This window comes from Melopsittacus undulatus, chromosome 4 (genome assembly GCF_012275295.1).
Source record: "Melopsittacus undulatus isolate bMelUnd1 chromosome 4, bMelUnd1.mat.Z, whole genome shotgun sequence".
Classification (NCBI taxonomy): domain Eukaryota; kingdom Metazoa; phylum Chordata; class Aves; order Psittaciformes; family Psittaculidae; genus Melopsittacus; species Melopsittacus undulatus.
The window spans coordinates 48,149,261-48,174,940 of record NC_047530.1 but is presented as its reverse complement, the minus strand read 5'-3'; the positions used below and the strand labels follow the sequence as shown (position 1 = coordinate 48,174,940).

The following is a 25,680-nucleotide window of genomic DNA, read 5'->3' as shown; positions in this document are numbered from 1 at the left end:
TTGCATGGAAAGCAACTTCCGTAAGTGAACCCAAATATGGTTTATCAAGAATGATCTCCATCTGCTTGAGTCTTTCAGTCCAAGTCTCTTGTTCACAATCTTCTGTAAGATTCAACTCCTTGGATTTTACAATAAAGAGGAAACAATGCCAAGAATGAGGTTTTCACTTCTGAGATGTTTTTGAAGCAGAAAGGACAGCACATCTAGCACCAAGGCAGGTCACAGATAGTGTCATTCATCTACCTCTTACCTCCCTCCACCTCCGTGAGAACTCTTACATGGCAAGCATGTGCTTCTGCAGCAAACCAGTACAGCAATTACCATGAATTCTGTTTCAGACACTTAATGCCTATAAATAAGCAGCCCAAAATAACTGAGGATTACAGAAAACAGTGAGACTACTGCCATCTCAGGCATTCAGATAATTTGTTAGGCCTCGTCAGCTGGTAACCTACAGGCTGCATCCATCCCCAACACAGCCCAGTAATCTCTTGCCACTCAGCAATCTTACTCTTTGCACTGGGGCTCTGGGGTGCAGAAACACGGTGCTGAGGGAAAAGGCAAGTTCTATCATATTAGCCTGTCCCTTGAGCAATCAGTGAAAGAGTGTTGCTGTGTATCAAATGTGTGGGAAGAGTGTTCCCAGTTATAGCTTCAGTATCCAGAAGCAAAAAGAGGGACACACCTGTGCTTCCTTCCCAAGGCATTGCTATTTCAGAGGCTGCAAACCAGCCTCAAGGCATCAGTGTGGGACTGCCTCAGGCAATCAGAGCCTTATGCACTAAATATGCTCCCCTCCTCATTGTCCTCACCCTCAAGCCCTTCTCCATCTCCTAATGGCCAGTGGCTTCACTAGGTACTACTCCCCCAGTTCTCTCTCCAACACTGGCTTTCACCCAACCATGCATTCCCATCCTGACCAGTCCAAAATCCTATTTACTCCCTGAATTACAGGCAAAGGACTACACTTGCCTATGTCAGTATCTTTATCAGGTTCCTTAAACTCCAAGCTCACCTTTTATCCAAAATGAAACTGGTCTGGCACCCTTTTACTCCCCCAACCCCTTTTTCAGAGTTATTAAAAAGCATGAGAAAAGCACTTGCCACATGAGTGACAAGGAACATGGCTTGGAGGAACAATTTTTCAAATGTAAGAGCAAGAATGTACTCCATGTAAGTGAGGACATACCAAACCTGCTAGTGTGTCTTATTCCAAGTTTTACCAGATTGCAGAAATTATGTTGGACAAGTTTCTTCTCTGTAGTTCCCAAATGGATAGAGACACAAAAGCATCCCAAATATTATTTGCTCTTGTCTGAGCTTTAAGGCAGAGATTCTCTTAGGTGCTGTACAACACACAAAGAATAATTTGAAGTACTGTTTAAGAATAAGAATGGCCAAGATCCCATCAAATTCAACAGGATACATACTTGGCTACCTCTTACAAAATGAAGAAGACTTATTAAAAATATCAGTTTAAAACATCACCTGTTCTCTTGGCAGGGCCTGAAAACATCCCTCATTAACTGGAAATTGCAGTAGACATTGCCAGACAGCTGTTTAATGGAGAATATATTACAAACATGCTGTGCAGCTTCAGAAATTTTGCACTTCTAAGACTTCTTTTATCTGTGGACTACAGCATGTTTACTAGGAGAAAGGCTCCAACCACATACCTGTAAGGCAGGCATTAACCCCCCCTAGGTGAAAAGCTTTAGAGATGGTAACTGACTCAAGTTCACAAAACAAGCCAGTAGAAAAGATAAGAGAGCACAGGCTACCACCATTCTCCAGGCCTGGAAAGCTATTTGCCCCCAGCCTCCGGTCATGTTCATAGTCACCCACCAAAAGCGCATCCAAGAAAAGTGTACAGTAATGCATCACTGTGGTTAGATGCAGTACATAGTTAACTCCTTACAGCTCAGAGCTCTTTCCTCTTACCTCTGAGCAATTATAGCTGTGAAGGAAACACAGGCTTCACTTACATTCAGTGTTGAACTATAAGGAAGCACTTGCTGGTGCAGCTTGGCTATCTAACATAGGTAATGAATGAATACACTGGATGGAAGTGAGTGAAACAGTGCTACTGTTTTCACCTAATCAGTACAGTGAGCAACATTCAACAGTGAACACTTAAACAAGAATCTACCACTGTTCTTTTATACCACTGCATGAGTTGCCCCTCACTAGCGACAAGAGAGAACACCACTATGCATTGTCTGAGATTTTTCATCCAACAAGGAAAGGTTAGGTAAAGATAAGCAAAAGGTGGTACAAAAGCTAGAGTCAGTCCAGTTGAGTCAATATACAACATGCTTATTCTGGAGTTGCTTGTCTGGATTTTTAAAGAAGTTACATGTAAACTAATCTCTAAATCCAAGAGTTAAGTGGAATTTGAGACTCAGACCCATGCAATTGTAAGAGTAACATGCTACAGTTTTCTTTATAAAATGAAGTTATAACTAACTTCATTAGTAGCTTACTTAAAACCATAAGAAGCTGACCCTCAGTAGAGAAGGGGCAAGTTATTCCTTTATTGGCCTGAAAAGGCCTGCTCCTTCTCCCACAATAGACAGTACCTTCCCCCTCAAAGGAGTGGGGTCAAAACACAGTAGAAATTCAACACTAACCTGATGCTCCAAGTTTGACAGAGAGACTTAGATTGTCCGTATGAGACTCTAGAGCTTTCCATCACATTTGACATGTTTACTCATTGTTTGAAAGGCTTGAAAATCCTCTTAAGTTACCTAATCACATCCTGTGACAAGCTGTAGATACTTGACATTCCTCCCTTCCCTTTCCCCACCTTTGGGGCAAGCTAAGAGTAAACATGGCACCAACCCAACTACAGCAGAGCCAAGTACCATTTAGGATCTCAGATGAGTACCCTGTGCCCTCAGAGGTTAGCACAGCACAGGAGGTCCAGGCACTGTCCCTTCCCATCACCTAACTGGCCTGCTGGATATAAAGCATAGGGAGAGCAATGAAGAATGAGTTTGTTTTCTATTCCAGTGCTGGCACTTCCTCTAAACTGCAAATCTAGAAACACATGGCAGCTCCTTTGTAAAATAAAAAAGAATCACTCATCTACCTAACTAGGAATGGGAAAACGATAAGGCACACACCTCCCACACCCCCACCCCAAAACAAGCAATGGAGCAGCATATGCAAAAAGGCAGAGACCCCCTTCAAATTCTCATTTTACAAGGGGCAGACAAGAGAGGAGCCAGAAAAAAATAGCCAACCTGATGTGGCATTTAATTCTCAAGATGACTTAGAGCTTGCATAGATTCTTCCTGAAAATTTCAGGGCAATTCCTTTGGACTGTTGCCACTCTGAAAATCTGTGGCAGAATATACATGCTGCTGACAATCCAGCTTAGTATACTTATGATAGGAGGAGAAGATCAAATAAGATTGCTGTTAACATCACTCCCTTTCACAGAGAAACCCACTCAGCTGCTGACAAGCTCAGAGTTAAAAACATCAGATCTGAGGCATGTACCTTTGTGAAAGACAAACAGATACAGGCTTTGGCAGATGCACCCAAGCCAGCTCCTCAAAGAGACTACAGAAGTTTCATGCCAGCTTCAGCAACTGTTTTGCAATCTCAGTATTACTCCTCCCTATTTCAGCACAGGAATGTCCACCAAGTTCAGTATCAAACAGGACTGGATTAACTCAGGAATATGCAGTATCCATGATGAAACCAGAAGATGAAGAGTCCCAACTCAATGCTTAATCACTGGAGTACAGATCTGATGAAACAGTGGTTAAGAGCCTTAAAGGATTCCCTCACCTGCTATGACTCCCTCACCTGCTAAATAATGATTCCATTGCTGAACCTGAGCAGAAGCCTTATGAGTTTCTATCTTTACCAATTTCTTATATGGACAAATCAAGGTTGGACTGACCAAAGCAGCTGTCAGCATCTACTTAACCCCTTGGACGTCCAGCTGTGTCTGCACAGAAGTACTACATGACAAGATAACTTCAGATGCTTTGGAATTAGGAAATACGAAGCTGCAGGAGGCATGATAGGGAACAGAGAGACTTACACCAAGTCTGTTTGGCAGCTTTATTATCTTCCTACTGAAGCCACTGAACTGAAAAAAGAAGGATCAGGCAAGTATTTTAGCAGCTATACATCTACTGTATTAGTAAAGGACAAGGTATCCTTAAGGTTTTTTCCAAGCCTGTGATATACTTCATTGAAAAATTATTCAAGATCCTAAGCCTAGTGAAATTAAATCCTTCAGTTCTTGGGACAAAGCCTTAACACACTGGGGGAGCACCACTTCAAAGAACACAATCTAAAGAGAAAAGGCAAGTCTTGCTGCATTTTAGGTTCTTTTTTTTTTCTTTTTTTTACCATGTTGAAGTTATTTAGGAGTTCTCTAACTTAAAACTCAACCTGAGAAAATTGCCAGAACACAGATTCTCCAATCCACAAGCACACTCAGATGATACTAAGTCTTCAAAAGCCAGATGAATAACCCAATCCTTGTTCATTCAGTACCATCTACTAACTACAATTTCCACTGCTTTTATTAGTTGCTTCCAGAGGTAATTGCTCAGTTTCCAGTTCAAAGCACTTTATACTAAGCATGCAAGAAAGCCATCTATGCGATACCTTATCAGTATGCTGCACACCAATGCATACACCTCCAAATGGCACAAACAGCCAATTAATTATATCATTGGTCAGGCAGACTATTCAAGTGGAATTAAAGCATCTAATTAACTTTCACCAACAACATACAGAATGAAAGTTGTACCACTACATCATTATTAGAAGCCACAATAAATTTAAAGATCAGATTTAAAGGCAAGAGTCTTGCAAGCAGTTTTGATCTTGAAAACTCCTTAAGGCATATTCCACTTTTCCTTCTTGGTTGTAAGCAAAGACAGACAGCCCACTTGCCACAAAACACCTTTTTTTACCCTCTATAGCCACACAAACACTGAACATCCCAGGTTTTACTCTTCAAAAGAACAAGAAACAGAGAGCACACAGGCAGCAGTATTTGAGGTTGTTAGGAGCTCACACCTGTAGCTGATTTGCTCATACAAACCTCCCACTGCTCTGAGTCCCCAAGCCTGTACAGTCTTCCAAGGCTCTTGCAATGTAGATAGTGGTGGGCATTTTGTTCCCACAGTGTGAGGTAAAACAGGGTTTAGCCTTGCGCTGCTGATGTGGTTCTGCACGGTGTAATTCTGAAAGGCTGTCTTGACTAGCTTCCTATTTTAGTGTCAGAGCATCTGATTCTTTTCTTAAAACTCAGGCTCTTACAGAAGAGAATGTTGAAACTCCTCTGCAGCTGGCATCTCAGAGAAGGCTTATTCTCAGCCTAAAAGGGCAAAAGCACCCCCAGATCTCACTTATGCAATGCTTGCAGAAGTAATATTTAAATAAATCAAGCCGAGAAGTATTTCCTGGATGTTTTCCGTTGTTATTCCTCCTACAGTTAGAGCATAGCGGTGTCCCTAGAACACACACCTCCGACTACCTTTCTATTGAGCAGAACACCCGAGGCTGGTGTTCTAGGTAACAAGTCAGCCATCCCCTGTACAGGTAAAACCACTAGAGGGCATTGACAATAACTGTGAAAATAAGATTCAGTGTGAGAGACAGGCTTTGCCCTATGCTCTATAGAAAGTCAGACTTTGAGTTGAGAAAGCCAGTATTAAAGTCCTCTGCCCACAGGGATCTCATCGCCACTTGGATGCTCATGCCTAGAACACCAAAGACATCCCATAGTTATCATAACTCCCTTAATGCAAGATTTTAAGCCTTAGCTTATGTCAAATTCACTTCATCAAGTATCTTCCCAGCCTGGCACACCACTATGTATGTTGGTCAAGTTTTTGCCATCTCAGTTAAATTTTTTGGTAATTTGTAGGACAAAGCATTTCTAAGCATTCTCTGCCCCATCTGCAAACATTAGTACTGTCTTCCTCCCTTCCAGGTTAAGTTCAATGCTGATACACATTCCAGACCTACTTTCTTTATTCCCATCAAGTGCTTTGTTCACAGTTGCAGCATGAATGCTTTAACACACCATGTTTACATACACCCATGACAGATTTTCACTTTCACAGGCTGCAGACCTAAACAAGGAGAACTGAAAGTAACTGACAATCCTGCATTCACATTTAACAAGCAACAGATGAGCAGAGAAGCCACGCACTCAGCTGAATTATCTCACTGCTCTATTTCAAGCTTGTTCTTAAATATTTGACAGTAAAAAGCAGCTGTCAAGAACCTTGCACAAGTTGTCCCTGGAACTTAATAGCAAAGAGAATGTAGATGTTAAAAGCCCAGATTAAAAGTGTGTCCTAGCTAGGCTAAACCTAATTCATCACACTCATACCTGAGGGCTCAGAAGTTTCCTTTCCCTGTACAGACAAATATCTTTCAGGGTGCACACTGGGCCAAACCCATCCATGAAAACTGTTTGAAAATTCAGTTTCCAGTTCACTGCACACAACTCTTCCAGATTCTGAGGAGCCACAACATTCTCTAAAGTGCTGCTTCACATCTAACTTGAAAACAGCTTGCCCAGGGCATCACACAACAGTGTCAAAACCAGTGTGATACAATCACATTATTCCAGGGGTTGCATCTTGCCATTGTGCAGTGGGAGTACACCATGACAGAGGATGCCACTTTAGAGGACTTCCATAAAATCCACCCAGCTCCAGAAAGTCCAGGCAACACTCTTATCTGATCATAGGCATGTCTTCTACAGTTGTTGGCAAAAGTGGGCATCCTTGCAGGCTTAAAAAATACACAAGCAGTTTGGATCTACCCACCACCACTATACCAGGTATGGAGGGAAAGCCTCCAGGCAAGTGGCAGGATAAAACTAATTATAATGCTAAGCTTGGAACATACAAGTTACCCCAGATCTCTACTGGAGAGATTTATAGTTTTCTTTTAGCAGATAAGTACTTGTAGATAGCCACTATGGATGCTTATAAAAGCCTGGGCAACTGGTGTTCAATTTTACCTATACAAGTTGAAGTGTAGGTAGAAAGCTCTGCCAGCACAGGACACTAGCAAAAGTGTTCCTATTTTAAAAGTAGAGAGATTTGCCTTCAGCTGAAGTTAGCCATGACATCTTAACTATTCTCACAAACTGGTCTTCCTCATTTCACATTAGCAAATAATTTAAGATTGCTTTGAGATATATACCCGATTCGAGGGGGTGGGGGGAATACATCCTCCCCATTCAACAAGCTTTATGCAGAGCTTTAGCCTACCCTATCTTTAAAAAGCTAAAGCAATGGTTTGTCTTATACATTCTTGAAATTAAAGTTATTCCTCATGCATGTAAGACTGCACTTACACTTGGCAGGAACATCACACCAGAGCACTGCAACTCTTCACACAAGTTGGGGTGGAGCAGGGATCTATTATATTTCTTTTTTTTTTTTAGTATATGTCAACATTTGCTGCTATTTGCTGCTGTCGTGGTGGGTACAGGTTAGGGCTTTGCTAAGGAGACAAGGGTAGGAAGCATAACTGTAAGTATAGCTCCAAAGCATTCTCTACAGGACAGAAAAGCAGTGTTTTATCTGTACAGTTGAACTTGTAGCAAAGACTCAGGGCTGTAATGCCTTTTTTTCACAGGGACTATACAATAGGGCAGCATTAGAGTTCATAACTAGCACTTCCAGGCTTTGCCCAGAGCTCTTAAGCACATGTCTACAGTTTACTACACATTATGTACCTACTCAGTGTTCATAAGTCACATTATTGCCTCTTGCTTATGACTAATACCAGGCACTATTACTGAACCAACATCTCCAATCCACTGATGTGCAACCAGTCCAATGATGGGTGATGGCAAGAGCTAATAAACTAGTCTTTGAGAGCAGGTAAGACATTGGGTTTCTGAAACAGAAGAGATGCACCTACTATCAATGTCAGTTGAGTGTCCAGTCTCCAAAAGATAAGGTGCAAACAGCCACTGTTTTTTTAATTAATGTGCTTCTAGAGACTGTTCCAAAAGTTAACCTTACTCAGTTCACTAGTATGTTGCAGGACACAAACAGCTGAATTAGCCTGATAACTAGAAGTGCTAAGCCAGTAGAAACAGGAAGATCCCATTGGATCATCCCTACAGCCAGCACAGGCTGACTATCAGGCACTGAAGTACAGTGAGAGCTCCCATAGTCTCAACTACTAAGAGATGTCACTGCTTCAGACAGGAGTCTAGAGCTATATAAACTGCCTTCAGTAACTGTCCTTCTTCCATATTTGACCACCAAGGCAAGTGACTAAATCCAGCTCCAGCCATAAAACTGGCAGGCAAAATTTGTCAGGCCTGCCACAGGACGAAGTTGTCTGTCTGTAGCTCACAGCAGACCAAAGCAACAAGTTCAACACACGGACAGGCATCAAAAAACACACTCAAACATGGGCTTGGAGACAACCAACTGTATGGATGCAACATAAGCAATTGTTTATGGGGTGAAATGACAGGAAGCTGTTACAGCTCAAGAGTACAGATGTAAGCTTGTTGTCTGTTGACCTAGATTGCCAACAAACTTAACTCAAGCAGTGGTGCTTCTACAGATAGGACAATTTTTAATTTTTCCATAATTGCTTTATTTTACTTAAAGCTTGTACTTTCCACAAAATCCTGCCAAAAGGCAGCAAGCAATGCAAGAAAGGAAGTACAGTTTTATTAGTGCTTTAAAGTGTAAGGTCAGTAAGTGTTTATGAATTACTGCAGTAGCATAGCCTTCACGAGGCTTTGAGAAACAATTTCATAGCGACCTAAGCCCTCAGATTAAAATGTTAGAGAAGTTGGCAGACTCTGGAAACTTTAAAAAGTTTATTTTTATCCCGTCTGGTGACTGTGACCAAATTACTGCTTGCTGTCCAGCAAAAGACATAATTTAAAGACAACTATCAAAGAAAAGTTTTAGCCTCAAGCAACAGTAAAAAAGCTTTCTAAGAGATAAGAGAAGGAGTTTTGGTCTTTGACATACAGGATATTTAAGTAGGAAACCTAAGTATTTGGGCAGTAGGTTTTCTCTGAAGCTACTTCTGTTCAAGTCCATATTCCTTTCCACCATCAGGCACAGAGAACTAGCACTATTACATTTCAAATTTCAGCACCTCCAACTTGAACTCCAAGAGAAAACAAACTACTCACAGATTAAAACTGGTGTAAACTTTTATCATGATTCTATCCCTCAACTGACATAACACTAGCTAGGCTTTTTGCTGTTAAATGCCAAATATATAGCATTGGATTTTCTTGGCAAGGTTTTGGTAGCAAGGAGGGCTACTGGGGTGGCTTCTCTGATAAGCTACTAGAAGCTTCCCCCATGTCCAATAGAGCCAATGCCAGCCAGCTCCAAAACAGACCCACCAGTGGCCAAGGCTGAGCCCACCAGTGATGGTGGTAGCACCTCTGGGATAACATGGTTAGGAAGAAGAAAATGTTACTGTGGAGGACCAGTTGCAGCCAGAGAAAGTGAGAGTATGTGAAAGAAACAGCTCTGCAGACATGAAGGTCACTGAAGGAGGAGGAAGAGGTGCTTCAGGCACTGCAACAGAGGTTCCCTTGCAGCCCAAGGTGCAGACCACAGTGAGGCAGGCTGTGCCCCTGCAGCACATGGAGGTCTGTGGTGGAGCAGGGAATATCACCTGTGCAGGACCCCTCACTGGAGCAGGGGGATGTCCAAAGGAGCCTGTGGCATTGCAGGAAGCCTGTGCTGGAGCAGGCTCCTGACAGAAAGAAGAGCCCATGCTGGAGCAGGTTTGCTACAGGACTTGTGACCCCATACGGGGACCCACACTGGAGCAGTCTGCTCCTGAAGGGCTGCACATCATGAAGGGACCTATATTGGAGCAGTTCATAATGAACTGCAGCCCACAGGAAGGACTCACACTGGAGAAGTTTATGAAGGACTGTCTCCCATGGAAGGGACTCCAGGCTGGAGCAGGGGAAGTGTGTGAGGAGTCTTCCCATGAGGAGGAAGGAGCAGCAGAGAGCATGTGATGAACTGACTGCAACCCCCATTCCCATCCCTGCATTGCTGAGGGGGAGAAGGTAGAGAAATTGAAAGTAGAGCTGAGAAAGGAGGAGTGGGGGGAAGGTCTTCTTAAGATTTGGTTTTATTACTCATTATCCTGCTCTCATTTGGGTAATATTAAACTAATTTCCCACAGCTGAGTCTGTTTTGCCCATGACAGTAATTGGTGAGTGATGGCTCCCTGTCCTTATCTCAGTCTATGAGCCTCTCATTATATATTCTCTCCTCTGTCCAGTTATGGAGGGGGGAGATAGAGCAGTGTTGGTGGGCACCTGCTGTCCAGCCAAGGTTAACCCACCACACATACTCTCATCAGGGAATCAAAGCGTGGGGACTTGTCAATATCCAAGGGTGCAGAACACCAGATCCAGATGCCATATAGATGCTCCTATAAGTTTCCCAGGTTGAAGTTTGTGGGGAGTTACAAAATCTGGCAACTCCTCTTTCAGAATTATTTACTACCAGGACTAGTAATAGTACTTCTTCCCATTATTAACTGTGTGCTCTCTTCCCCTTCCAGAGAGGGAAAATTAAAAACCAGTCCCTAGGTTTGGCTGCAACAGCATTGCAATGCCATGACAGATTTTTTAGAGGCTCCTTAAGGAGCCATGACCTGCAGAAATTAATAGCATGTAGGTCCTCAAGTTCCTGTGGGATTTAGCACAAATCACCCACACAACTCACTGCCAGAGAACTTGCATCAATACCCTGTGATCTAAAACTTCAGTAGTTTATAGAATCCCAAAGAACTTCTCAAGTAAGGTGATCAGGCCTTCCCTTACTATGGAAGTCACACAAATGCCTGCAAAGCAGCTATGCACAATCAGTACAGAGCCACAGTACTCTGGAAGCAGAAGCACTCATGTGGAAAAAAAACAGAACAGCACAATCAATACTGAAATCTACGTTCATGTGGGAACAGAACCTGAAAGTACTCAGCAATCTGATGCTACACCTTAAAAATATTAACACAGAGTATGTTAGACTACATCATTTGAGTTTGGGTGCACTGGTACCTTTCACAGCAAAACCATACACAACCTCTGCAAGACATCCACACTGCCTTGGAAAGAACTGAAACAGCTGACTTCAGGGCACAACCAGTTTGACTGATGTGTGAACTCCATCTTGGTGGTACTTCCAGAAGCACAGACACATCACTGCTGACTCTACTGGAGGCTTTCAAGGCAGCATTGCTTCTTCAGCCTGCAGGCCAGTAGTGTAGAACCTGGCCCTATCAGCTGTGTTGGGTTTGTGTGGCAAGGTTTTGGTAGCAGCATGGTGCAGAGGTGGCCTCTGTGAGAAGTCAGTGACTGCCCTGTGTTAGACACAGCTGGTTCCACAACACACTGCTGCAGACCAAAGTTAAACCCATCAGCCAAGATGACAATGCCTCTGGAAACATATTTAAAAGGCAGAATGTCACATGGCAGGGGGGAAGTGAGAAGCCACGGTACAAAAAAGGTCAGAGAAAGAGGTGCTCTAGATGCTAAAACAGATTGCTCAGTAGCCTGCCAAAGAGACCATGGTGGAGCAGGCCCAGGGAGGGGGATGTCACAGCAGAGCAGTTGGATATTTCCTGAAGGAACCTGGAGCCCACAGTGCGGCAGATTTTTCTGGAAGATTGCAGCCCATGGGAAAGACGCATGCAGGAGCAGAGGAAGAAGTGAGGAGGCTCTGGCAGCTGGGCAAGGTCAGCCAACCACACCAGAAAAAAGAAAAGCAGAAACCTTTTTAATTTGTGGATTCCAGGCACCATTCTCACACTTTAGCTAAGAACTGCCCATGCCATTTGGTCCTGTGGATGCCTTAGTGCCATCTTGCTTGTCATTAGAGGTAACTGTAGCAGAAGCAAAACCTAATACAGAGATTGTTTGAAATCTAGAAAGGGAGCTTTGCCTAGCATAAGCAAATAAAATGGCAAATAAAGCAACCAAAGGAATGAATGGGGAATTAAGTGAATGCAAATGATTAATTACAGTTCTGTTTAATCTTGTCATGTTGACTGACAGCAAGTCAGAGGTTCTGAGCTCTCCCATCTTTCCAGGAGAACTGTTGACCTTTCAAACTGATAAAGAAACATCTGCCTTTTGTTTTTCTTTTCTACCCTAAGAGTTCATATTGCAATTACCAGAGTGGATTCCAAGCTTCAGCTAAGGCAGACACTTGCCAGTTATTTATTCAGCCCTCCACAACTGCTTCTTTAGTAGGTTGGAGTATTTTTGAATCACAGCCATCTGAGTTTTAAAATGGGATGACTTTATAATCTCACTCAGTTCCTACAAAGACTTTCCCCAAAGGGGAAATCACACTTAAAGGGAAGCTTCCTACAAAGTCAAGCTCACTGTCTGAAATCAGTAGGTCCAATTAAAACTGTTCAAGCTGAGCAGCCTCTGCATACAGCCCTAGATTTAACATAGATGTTGCCCCATAACACATCTAGAATAGTCCCAAAAGCCAGATGTACATTTTAACCATCGTCAGTTGATAACAAGATGACATAGGTACCAGCAGCTTTCTCCCCAGAAAGTAACCTAGCACAGAGCACATGTCTTCCTAAGGTAAAGGGAAATTTCTTGGTGCTTCCCTCTTCATTTCAGGCATCTAGAGCCCCAAGCCAAGTGGTCAAGATTAATAAGCCAGAAAGCAGCTTGACAAGAGTTTCAGTTAAAGAGCTGATACTGCAACCACAGCAAAAACAAAGACAGAACTGGGGAATGAGAAAGAAGAAAGTACTCCCTACTCTTTGGGAAACAAGTTCTTCCTCAGATCCTGTCCCTTGCCTATTTTAAGAGGTTTTCTCTATTCAGAGTTATCAAATCCTACTGCAATTTAGTACAGGGCATTAGCTAAGAAAGCTTCATTGATGTCAGCATTTACTAACTTCAGACAGCATTTGTATCTTGCTGAATCCAGCAGTGACTTCATTCAGTTGCTTTATGTAAACAACACCAAGCACTGGTGTCAATCACCTCAAAACAAAACAGATGCCAAGAGAGTCTTGTATTTTTATATCAGCATCTGCTGGGGAAACAAAAGCCACTAGCATGTCCCACTAAAGCAATTTTAGATAAGTATGGTTCTACCCATCTGAACACTGGCATGAGATTTAACAAGACTATCTTTTCTCACTTGATCCTAATTGGTTGCCTTAGGAAATGCATGGATATGTATGAACATTAGTCAGCCATGAAGTGAAGAGTTTACACACTCTGCTTAAGTTGTTTGTAGTAATCCCTAGGTTTGCTTTCTAATAAATACTAACCAGAGTCAAGCCAAAGATAACACCCTACTTTGTCCTCTTAATCTGAGGTGACCTCATCATGTCTATCATCAGCCTTCTGGCACTTCCTGAGTACAAGTGCTTGTATTCTTCCATGGTTTCATGCAAGGTGAAGACAAGGAAGGAGAAGTGAAAATCATCTTTAGCTTTTGCTCTGACATGCTGTACTTAATCACTGCACTGAAAGGTTGGCTACATCTCTACACCTGAGTTTGTCAAAGCTGAACAAACTGAAGGAAAGCATGTCAGGTGGAAAATATATGTACAGTTTAACTTGATTTACCTGTCCCAGAGATTTCCAAAGAAAAACATTAATTCCTGAAGTTGGACTCACCTTTGCCAGGAGGAAAGCTTCAGGCAGGGTTCAGCAAGAACTACCAAGTTCAGAACTGTTCTCCCACTCTCCCTGCCCTTCCTGAACAGAGGCACATACAGGGTACACATCTCTGTGGGTGTGGAGCATAGTTTGACAGAAGTCTGGACATAAGCAAAAAGCTAGTCAGAAGCTTTTCATCTATAGCTGTTCTCAAAGTGACACTATCAGTGCGCAGGTTAAGTTGGAAGTAATTATAGTGGAGACTCTCCACTTAAGGTCTGATGTGGACATTTTCTTAAGAAAAGCAGTAATGAGCTAAGAGTTGTATGGGACACCTGAGACGGTATCAAGTTTAGCAGTAAGAACAGTTACTGTGATAAGAGATATTCCTTTTTCTAATGTAGGGAAAAAGAGATACGCCTTTGGAACTCAGTATTCTTTGCTACAGAGGAAAACCTGCTGACAGCTAAAGTTTCTTGTGGTTTTTAAAGTTTCAATTAAAATCAAATCTTTCTCTTCACAAATTGCATGGGATTTTCCTACTGAACTCTTCCCATCTATTCTGGTGCTCCTGTGCAGGGCAGGGGAGGAAGTCCCTGGGCTAGGTGAAGCAGGTGTGGAAGCTTTTTTGGTTTTAGTTTGTCCTCATACCAGCAGAACTAGAAGCAAATCTTGGAGACTTAAGTAAATTCTTAAGGTTCCAAAAGGAAACTTAAAAACTTCATTTACTTCTGACACTTACCAGCTATTCAAGCTAGATCAGAGTCTCAGATCTGTGGGCTTAAGATGTGTTGTTATAAAACTAGGTCAATCCAGGGATGCTAAAAGGCAGGTTTTAAGAGCGGTCAAATTTACACAAGTGAGGTAGGTTTTTTCCTCCCTCTCAGTTCCAACTTCAGCACCAAAAAGCACTGGTGTTCTAGAAAACATTACTTTTACAGAGTTTCTATAGTTCACTCTATAGGCAAAACTTTACTTGGAAGCTGGGACTGATGGTGGTTTTCTGGGGGGGGGTTAAATTACTTTCACATAAAAATCAGACATGAATCAGGATAGCTTCATCCTCTTGAGATAAGAGCTAGCATAACTACATCACAACTGTTTGTACATCAACAGATTCTACAAACAGAGCAGATGAGTTAAGGTGCTTTATCCTATGGGTGCTTTTACATCCAGAATAGAAATCTGCAAACCATACACTCCAGTATGCTGATGAGCAACAGCTAATTTCAGTTCCAATACCGCTGCCAAAGTGCTTCAGGTAAAGAAGCACTTCTTTTGTGGTAAAGAAAGGCACAACTTCTTTCTGTTTCAAATCCAGCTGGTCTGGAACTCCCTTGGGTATCTAGCATTCACAGTAAAAATCCTGAAATTCAGATAGTTTCATTGACAGCTGAGGACAAAGACAAGAAAAGTATCAGCAGCCCTAGTTTCACACTGATTGATTCCCACTCCCCATCCTGTTTATCCTCAAAAGGCACCTATACTAGTGACAACATGGCAAAGGTTGATTAGTTACTTAAAGCTCCATCAGCCACCTTAAATGTAATTCTGATTTTCAGGGTGTTGAAGTTGAGGGGAGCTCCTGCAGTTAGATTTGAACAACCCTGCAAGTTTTAAGGGCAGTAGCTTAGGTGACACCAAGTCCAGTAGAATACAGGTTTTTTTTTTCTGCCAACACACTTGTTACTTCAGGGGAAGTGAGGAGAGGACAGAACCTGGCAGCCTTGGAAAACTTAAGTCTTTAACAGATCCAGGCAGCAACACCAGAGCACTTTGGATCTAACTGGCCTGCCTCAGTTTAAGAGTCCTTCACTTAAAAAGGAAAACCACCACCAAGTTGGAGCATAAAGCACTTTCAGAAGAGTTCACTGTGAATTGAATGCTTACCTCACTAGAAGTTCCTGAAGATGAGCATCCAAGCTGATATACTTCCAGACAATGGCTTTAGCCATAATTAATACAGTATCATCAAAGTATGTTTATGTCCATCTTGTTAACATCTGTAGAAATTGCAGCTACTGCTCCTTCTACAGTTCAAGCTTAAACTAGGAAGGGTAAAATGAGTGAAAGACCAATTACTGCCACTGAGAGAACATTCTGCCTCAATGCAGCAGAGTGTCACTGGCTCTACAGAGCACCTAACAATTTAAAGCTCTGACTTTCAATCCTGCACCTAAAGGCATGATTCCTGCTCCTGAAAATGCTGGCTGTACCTGGGCAATAATGCAGTTGTAAAGATAGATCATAGACACTGATGACATAGGAGGAACACTGGTAGCAACCTGATAACAGTTTACACCGTTAGTTGCCACTTTGCCAGCACTTCAGATTTTGCCTAGAAAGTGCAGAGCAGCACCTCTAGAATAACCTGAGGTCTTTAGGTACATTCTCTTACAGTCAAGAAGTAAACCTAGGGACATGTACACATGAGCAGTGTACTTAAGATATCCTGCTTCTGAAAGCAGTTACCATGGGATAGTTAAGCTCTAGCATGGTAGATTTTTTGCATCTTGCATATTTTTCAGGACTGTTTCAGATGGATGACATCTGAGGGCAAATACCACCAGCAGCAGCACCAAGAATCCAATTGGCTACAGTTTACCCTAACAGCAGGAAGATACGGCTGTAGTGCTGCATTGCTGCCTTACATCAGATCCCTTACCTGACAGAACTCCAAAGTCTTAGAGGTAGATATTGGTATTGGTTTTAAGTTAAAAGGGGGGAACAAATTCTTCTACATTCAAAAATTTTACATTAAGACACAGAAAAGGAAACAATAGCAGTCAATCTCTAGAACTGTGTAGCAAAAAAAGCCACGTTCATTGCATGAACAGCCCAGTTCATTTTATACATATCAGTCTCATGGACTTCAGCCTTAGAAGTACTTTGCTTCCACTAAGACAGAGAAATGTACACATTAAAACTCACCTTTCACTTACAAGTTTGGAGCAGATTAGCTTCTAGTGTTCCACATACATGCACATTTTTAAAGCTACTTCTGTACACGGCTTATCTACTTTTGCAACACCTGCCTGCTCATTTTTAAAAGCAGAGGAATAAGCCAAATGCAAACCAAGAGTTACCACCCTTATGCATGGTAACTCTACCCAAATCAGAAGTAGCTACTTGGCTCAGACTCAAAACCCTTTATCTGGCCAGTATCCACAAACTGCAACTCATTTAATATCCTCCACTTGGAAATTACAACCAAGAGCTTCTGGCTTTTTAGTTCTTAACTTATACCTCATTCCACCAAGTATTTGTGTAAGCCTAAGTGTAGACTGCATGTAAATCTGCTTCAAAGAAATGGGAAGAGAAGTGGTTTGATGTACCAGCTAGAGTAGATTCTTTAATCTTCATGCTACTGAAGGGAGTCTATACTGCAACAAGAGATTATCATCCTACCTGCTTCTGACTAGTGTGTATCTGGTACACACAGAAGCAAGATCTAGAGATAGTGCACATCTGGACACCTTTCCTAGGCATGTGTCCTTCTTGTACATGAAAGGATACCACTACCTTTACCAGGGTTAGCACCTAAGGATGCTTCCTTATCTATTTGGTTTCTTGTTCACTCTCCCTCTGTATCAGAGGTAACCACACTGCTGTTTCTGCAGCCCAAGGAACAGCCAAGAGTCCACTCAGTTTCATGGTGACCATAGAACACTACATAGTTACTTTTACATTAAGGCTGCATTGTTTTAATTTGCTGGAGTGTCAAACCCTAAAGTATTAGAATTGCAACTGAAGGATCAAATTATCTAATATTTCAGGTTCTCTGTATAACCAAAGAAAAAGTTCTTAACCCAGAATTCAGGAACTCCACAAGAGTACAGAACAAGCCTAAGTACAGCAGCTAAGCTTGTAAGTGGACTCTTCTCAACAGAAAGCAAAGTATGGCTTCCCCATGCAATTTAAGTGATTGATATCAACCACAGAACAGGGAAGAGAGCAGGGATGGACAAAATTTTCCACATCCCATCCAGTCTATAACCTAGCTAATACAAACAGAGGACTGGTAGCCAAGAGAAACTCTGAAACAGAATCTGCCCACTAAGTGTTTGGAAGCTCTCCTCTCTATTTGAGGATCAGCACTTCCCTCTGGATACAGTTCCAAGTATCATTAACTGGACCAGCAGCCAAGAAAAACCCCAGGAAAGCAAGTTATTTCATCTGTCCTACTTCCCCATCTTCCTTATTCCTAATGCACCTTCCCTTGCACTTCCTAACATTCTTTCCATCAAAACCTTACCCATAAGAAAGCCCTGACCTTTATCAGCAGTTCAACCCCAGCTTCAAGCAAATGTCTCAGTGGCAGAACATCAGCCTTCTTGCACTCTGAAAAGGGTGAAGTTACATTCTTTAACTTTGCCATAGGACTCAGAATAGGAAAAATATTAAGCCAATGTTCTTCTAAAATTAAATTTGATCCACTACTAGACCTGTAAGGGCTATCATGTAGTCTTCCGGGCCAGTCTCAATAAATTCAGTTTATGCCTTGCATAGAAAGAATGGTGCAGGCATACAGTTTGCTTCTTCCCCCTTAGCCACTCCAAGTCAGTGTTTGGGGTAAGACAATCCAGTTTACAGAACCATGGCACATGAGTCTGTACTCAGGTACAGAGCAGCATGGTACTCTGTGACATTCACCCATATATTATTGCACTGCTCACATCCATTCACATTCTTCATCCAGAGGCAGTAAGAACTCCAGCTCCAGCCCAGGAGAGGAGTCTGGGTGTCCATGGCAGAGAAAGTTATCTGCCTACACACACCAGTTTCTGTATGGCTTCCTCCACCTGCATGGAAAAGTCTGCCAGCAGAACTGGTGGGCAGCTTGTCTAGGCTTTGCTGCCAGACTTTACTTGACAAAACCCTGAGCCAACCTTTAATGATACAGCCTCTGTTCCTATAGAAACCCCATCTCTAGGCACAGGCCTTGAGGGGAAGCACCTAAGCTTGCTCTCATTTCACACCTACCACTCACTTCCATTGCATAGCTACGTGCCACTCCAAATGAGAACACCTGTTAGTGGGCCCTCAAAAGCAGCTGGCTCAGACACAAGACAGTGGGAGGCAAAAATGCACAAACCCAACATGCAGGCTTGTCCTCCCAAGCAGACTACAGCTGGAAGACTGCCAGGGAAGAGTCTGGCAGTGCTTATGGAGGGTTATGGGGGCTTCTAGGCAGGTAAGCATAAAAGCCATATTTGTCTCCTCAGGTCCATAAGGAATAGCATTTATGAGTGGGCAAGGCCATTATACAAGGCAATATTTTCCTCACCAAATGAGTAGATGATTCATTCTTCTTTAATGCTCATGAATATCACTAACACTATCTCCACTTTTACTGCAGCATCCTATAGGAGGGTAAGTTGTATCAGAAGGGTACTGCAATATGGAGGAAAAAAAACCAAACCAAAACAAAACCATCCAGGACAGGAGCCATAAGCCTGATTTCCAGGTAAGGTCTCATCCCTAGGCTGAAGAGCTGCCACTAGCCTACTACACAAGGTCACACACAAAGAGCTCCTTCATATAGTAAGCAATTGTTTTTACTGCCCTGAGTGCAAGCTTTACACACTGGTATGACCAGCCATGCTTTCCTGCTGTTACTCTCCTATAGCTACAAGAAGTACAAAAAACAATACCTACAAGCTACCAAAAAAAAAAAACCCAATACAACAAAACAGGGGCGATGGGGGGGGGGGGGGGGGGGGGGGGGGGGGAGGGAGCAGAGTTGCATTCTTGGTCATCATCAGAAGGATTTCAGTGCCAGAATACTCCCTCCTCATACCTACAGGCATTAAAGTCACCACACAGAGAAAGCTTCATGGGACTCATATGTTAGCTGCTGAACACAAATACTAACTGCTCAAGTGAGCCAGTCAGAAGAGGGAGGCAGTTACATACTACATTCATCACATCCTGTAAGCAAGCATCTCACACTGACCTCAAACCTTACTCAGAAAGCCTCCAGCGCAGAAGTGATGCACCCACAGCAATGTCAGCCTTCAGTGTTGGGGCAAAAACTTCACAAATGGAAGAGTTTCTCATAAACAAGCATAGGAAGCCTAAAGTCCTACCAATGCAAGGACAGTAGTTAAAGTTGTTACACAACAAAAAGTAGGTTTCATGGTTCAAGTTGGAAGTTATAACATCTGCTTCTCTGCCAGAACTTCATGTGATGACCAAGCAGTGAACTACCACCTCTGCACACCAAGCTTGACTCAAGGGCTGCTGTGCCACCAAGTCCCTGGATGTTGCATCAGCACCAGGGACCTCATGGCAGCTGCTGGAGGGCTCTGATAGGAAGCCACCTTGCTGTCACACAGAGGCAGTGTGACAGTCAGCACAGCAGCCGTCAGTGATTAGCTTCAGTTTCACCTGCATTGCTTCTATGTTTAGCTTTTAATGTGAGCATAAAGTTTATTTATGCTTCAACACTTCACTGCACTGTCAGATGTGCCAGCCCCAGAAGAGCTGGGGATTCAGCAGCCAAGCAGGAGACAAATGGGGTTTTGTTTGTTTGGGGTTTTTTTTGACATAGCAATGTCGCAATTAGTTTGAGATGGCAGGATAAGAACATCTAAGATGTTTAAACAGCAGTATTAATATTTCAGAGCTACTATACCACTGAAATGAAGTTTACAGTCATCTTACCAATTGCTTCAGGCCATCTGGAAATGAAAGATGCCAAGACAGCATCTGCTCTGCATTGATGGCAGTGAAGATTACCTTAGCACATGACTAGTGCTAGAAGCTTGAAAACTAATCCAAGAGGTTATCACTGTAGGTGTTCCATCAACTAAAGAGCTTGCTGCCACCACCAGCAGAAATACACAAGTAGCTTCCTTCTCTGTAACAGTCCTTTTGGTGGCCAGAAATCTTTCATTAGCAGCAGATCATCATTAACATGAGTGAGATATTTTCATAGCCAACACAGAAGCTCAGGCAGTTAAAACACCAACTCTAAGACTACACAGAGCAAGTTGGATCCTACAGTGTTTTTCCCATTTAGAACAGGACCCACTGTTTCAATACTAATGTATTGTAACAATGTTTTAATACTTTGCCATATAAGAATTAATACCTTTCCTCAACACAGTTGAATAATGTATAAAAAGAAAGATCAGTTTCTTTGGTACATATCAAAGAATTCAGCTGTCTAACATTCAGGGTGTAAGTAGAAACAAGGAGAAGGAGAAGTAATTAGTCCAGCTCTATGTACAATTAGAGCTTCCATTTAAGCAAGAACATGTCTCACTGAACTAAAACAGTGTATCTGTAACCAAAAGCTCTTTGCCATAGAGTAACAGATCTGCCCTGTTAGGGGATGCTTTTCTAAAGACTTGCCTTCGGGTATTTATCCTTCATTAAAATGAATCTCACCAACAGTAAGGTAGTCTAAAACATTAAAGTGCTTCAGATTTTACTTAGCAGTGTAGACTTTTGCAATGCAGAGTGATAATTAAGCTCAAACCAAGAAACAAAAATGAGTCATTGAAAACCTAAAGTTTACTCATCTGCTCTAGATCTCCTTCATATGAAGCCCTCTGCTTTCTATTTTTATCGTAAGTCTTTTCCCAATTGCTTCCCACCATGAAGAACACAATCTCCCTAATTTTAACAGAGCATGTGTAAAGGCATCTGCTTTGAGGAAACATCTCAGCAGGGCTGCATTGACAATGTACAGCAGAACACAGGTGCCTTGACCCAAGCTGCAATGCTGCTTGCTCCTCCATAGGGAATAGCAGAGCTGCAGAAGCCTTTTCAGCACAGTTCTTATTTGGGGTTCTAACTAGTAGCAGGGTGCCCATTGCTCTGTGGCACTCCAGTTTATGCACTGGAATCTGCGGGTATCTTCATAGTTTTACTATATACTACTTTCCCTTTACAACAGCACTGAATTGGAAGGTTTCTCCATCTCCAGCCAGCATGCCTTTCAAGGAGGGATATGGCACATTTCGATGCACGAAAGTAGGAAGAAAGTTATAGTGACTGCCCTTCCCTCCCATTTCTTAGTCCTCTGTAGTCACTGCAAGGTACAGATCTCAAATCTTCCAAAAATCCAAGCCAGTTCCTAAGACAGCTTTTGACTGCTGCAGTCCTGTTCTGCTCCTTCTGCAAGCACCATTTTCCTGTACTTGTATTTTTCATTACTACCAATGTTCCAATAGTTCTCTGCCATAAACGGAGCAACTTCATAATGGCAAGGCATTATATTCAAAATGCAGGGACACTACAGAGATCTATCTTTCTGAACTAGAAAGACAATGGTCACAATTTATCTTTCAGCTGGGGGAAAACAGAGCTTAATGGCACAATCTATTTAATCTGCTATGAAAGAGTATTACTCAAAGGCACCACACAGTCAGAGGTGCAAGAGCCAGTCCAGTCAAGCTCCCCATCTATCACTCTGGGGTCAAGGAGGGGAAACAGCAAGACCTGGCTTGTCACAAAACTCCAGATTTCATGCCAGCAGAGGCACACAACAATAGAAAATGAATAGAAAGCAAAGCCTGATTATCTCTTTCCAGAAGGCCACATCCTTCACACAGTCATTTTCCAGGTATAGTCAGTTGACTGCTTCCACAGTGCTCTTTAGACCTACAAGAGTAGAAATGACCTAGCAATTGCAGAACATAGCAGAAGCTTTTCTAGAGAGTATCGAGTGATAAAAGGAGTCACAAAACAGCCCTGGGCTTCCAAGTTATTTCTAGGACATCCATGATATTAGACTTACTATGGGGCTTTACTCAGGACAGCTGTTATTAACTGTCAGAGGGCCACAGCATAGGTACAAAAGCCAGATGTTTCCTACAGGTCACTCATGCTTCCAAGTTTAAGGGATTCATGTCACTGCTCATAGGTTTTCTATAACAGGAAACAAGCTTTGTACATCTTTTGAGTGGCTGAAGTACCCCAGCAGGCCAGTAGATACTACTGCACTTGTAATCTATCTCAGTATTTAAGTAATCACCTTGAGCTAACTCACTTTATCCAAAAGTTTGATCCCTTGTTGACACAGGAGATCTAGATATACTTATTTCTCTTCAATACCCCTACTTTTTCATCATTTTCTGCAAACAGTAGCAAGCCATATTGCCTATGCATTCAGTGACAGCACCAGCTGCCTAGCTTATCAGCAACACTGCAGTAGTAAGAGGGAAATGCAAGGACAAAGATCAAGAAGCTGCTTTAAGCGTTGCTGATGCTCATTTAAACTCATTGAGTAGAATAAAACCCTGCTGTTCACCTTTAAAAGCATTTCAGCTTGCAGAAATTGTAGTTCTAGTGCTTACCATGAGGAAAAGTGTGAAACTGTAAACATCACACTTAGCAATTGAAAACCCACAGGATCAGACCCCAGAACCCCAACACTGACAACTGCCCCCCCTCCAATACAGGGAAGGTTCCTGACAGGAATAGATTCTGGATCAAAAGTCAGTGTGAGAAACACTGGTGTAACTTGGTAATAGTCATTAAAAATTGAATAATAAAGAATTTCCTTGTGTACACTGGAATCTAAAGTATGGCACCTTTATACTAGCAACAACTTAACTGGCAATGTCTAATCACTAGAACAGATTAAGCTTAGGGGCTTATCATACCAGTCAACATGGTTGCAAACAAGTAAACCATACTCCCCACCTTCACATGCACTTAAGAATGGCACTTAGAAGGAAGACAGGCTTCACAAGTTAACCATCCTGGAAGTTCACAGCTTTCCATTTAAGAGCTCTTAAGTTAAAACTTTAAGAAGCTAAAACTTTAAGGCACGTCCTTCTACATAACTGTAGGCATTGATGCTCACAGCTGATATTTTCCCCCAGTCACGAAGGGAGAAACAGCAAAGTCAGTTCACTTACTTTAAGTAAAAAGTACATCAGTAGTCCTTTGTATTTGGTTTTCCACTCTCCTGAAGTAGCTCTCATTCCAAAGACGACACAGCACAGGGAGCAATTAAACTGCCTTGTAAAGTACAGTATATAAAAACAGCATACATGGAAACTGTTTGATAGACAGGCTTATTGTGCAATTATGCACTGCCATCAGGATTTTTTTATTTTGTTCTTTGTTTCAGTTGCTCTTCATTAAAGCACTTGGATGCCAGTGCTGTTGAGGGGCCATAGTCATACAGCCAGACTCTTACTTATCACCTCAAAGCTCCTCTCTATCTGGCATCACTCCAGCTTTGAGGTTTATGTTTGATATTGGTAACATAGATGCACACATAAGCACCCCAGCTTTTACAACAGGTCTACAAGAATTTATGCCACATGCTAGTTCTATCTGCCACATTCTAACAGTTGCTATTACACATCTGGCTATAAAAGAGGCTACACAGGACAGCTGAACACAGGGACACCAGTGCAGCCAGTACACTTTCCATAGCTCTGAGAAGCATTTAATAACCAGCATGGTCAAACAGCAGTTCTATTAAAGAACTAGAACATTGCACTAAACTCCCTTATTGTTATACTTTGGCTGAGTAGGGACTCCAAAGACTCCTGGTATTGCCCAACCATGGTGTAAGTTAATTAGGTACATTTCATGGCATTTCAGACTGATGGGTTAAGAATGCACATGGTCAATGCATCCAACACGCCTGCAGAGAGATCAAGTTTTTCCACTTACCCAGAGCTGTGCTTTTATTGCAGCATTGGCTGAAGAACAGCTACTGTTTTGCAGCTTTATAATTGAAAGCTCTTGTGCTACTCTGCCGTGGTGCTGCAGCGGTAACATTAGCTCACTGGGAGAACCATATTTAGAAAAGATGTTGGGTTCTCCCCCAGAGCAATGTAATAGTTGGGTAAGTGAAATTAACAGCCCCAGTAAGTCAAACATTGTCAGATTAAAAAAGCAGAGCTAGACTCCTACGGGGAGAAGGCTGGGCTGAAGGCATCTAGCTTTATTGCTGGGATTCATTTAATCCCTACTTGGGAACATAAAAAAAGAAAAGTCCTAAAGCTATGTGCTAGGAACAGGGGGCTACATCAAATGCAAGACCAGCAACATAAAAACGCAGCCTGCTAACCCCCACCCTCCTTTTTCACCCCGCAATAAACACCAACAAGTCGCTCTGGTGCAGACCCTTCGTGCACTCCGCGGGCACCCGGCTCCGACCGAGCCGGGAGGTCCCTGCAAGGGTCCGCGTCCGCGGAACCGGGGCGCACCCGGGGCTTCACCTGCGGCGCTGACAGGGCGCGGGGCGGGGGCAGAGCAACCTGCCGCGGCGGGGCAGCCCCGCTGCCCTCACTTACCCGAGGCCCAGTGGCTCGGTGGCCGCGACCCTGAGGCAGATGCACCAGAAGCAGCGCCAGCAGGAAAGGGCGAACCCCCGCGCAGCGCCAGGCCCGCGGCACCATCGTCCCTCGGGGTAGCAGACGGACAGCGGCAGAGCTCTGCGTCCACCGCAGATGGCTCTCCCGGGCAGCCGCCCCCCGGCCCGGCAGCGGCGTGTCCGTCGGCGGGCGGAGAGCGCAGTGCCCCGGGCCAGCTCGGGCGGCTCTGCCCCCTCCCGCCGCGGCAGGTTACCCGCCTCGGCCATGGGGATGCCCGTTATAAAGCCGCGGCGGGGCGGGGCCCGGCGCCACTGACTGCGGCGCGGACCTATCACAGCGCGGCCGCAGCGGGCCGCAGCCAATGGCGGGGAGCCAGGGCCATCCGCCCCGCCCCGCCCTGCCACCGCTCCGGGGCGTGAGGCAGGCGGCGCAGGTTGGCCCCGGGAGGCTCGGTGCCGCCGGCTGTTCCCGAGAGGGGCGGACTGCTTCCCCGGGGCTGCAGCACCTGGAGCGGGTCTCTCACCGGCTGACGGGGCGCGGGTGCCAAGGAGCCCTGGCGGGGCTGCGGGAGACCACCCGCCAATGCGGCCGGCACTCGCCGCGGGACCGTGCTGGTTGCCCCCTCCGCCCGCCCCACTGCCCTCCTGGGCGTCCCCGGCCTGGCGCTGGCATTGGCACTCACTGCGGAGCCCTGCGGCCAGGTCGGGCCAACGAGCAAGTAAATCTGGGGTAGGA

General features: G+C 43.6%; 1 protein-coding gene across 5 annotated transcripts in view; it reads right to left on the bottom strand.

Annotated features, from left to right (window-relative positions):
- Positions 1–25,175, bottom strand: part of SMOC1 (SPARC related modular calcium binding 1) — a 132,468-nt gene extending 107,293 nt beyond the window's left edge. For all 5 annotated transcript variants that reach the window (XM_031049057.2, XM_031049058.2, XM_031049060.2 and 2 more), the window contains exon 1: positions 24,925–25,175. In XM_031049057.2, the coding sequence (XP_030904917.1) occupies positions 24,925–25,029 (105 nt within the window). In that variant the 5' untranslated portion in view covers positions 25,030–25,175. The remainder of the gene's footprint in view (positions 1–24,924) is intronic.
- Positions 25,176–25,680: the final 505 nt, after the last annotated feature.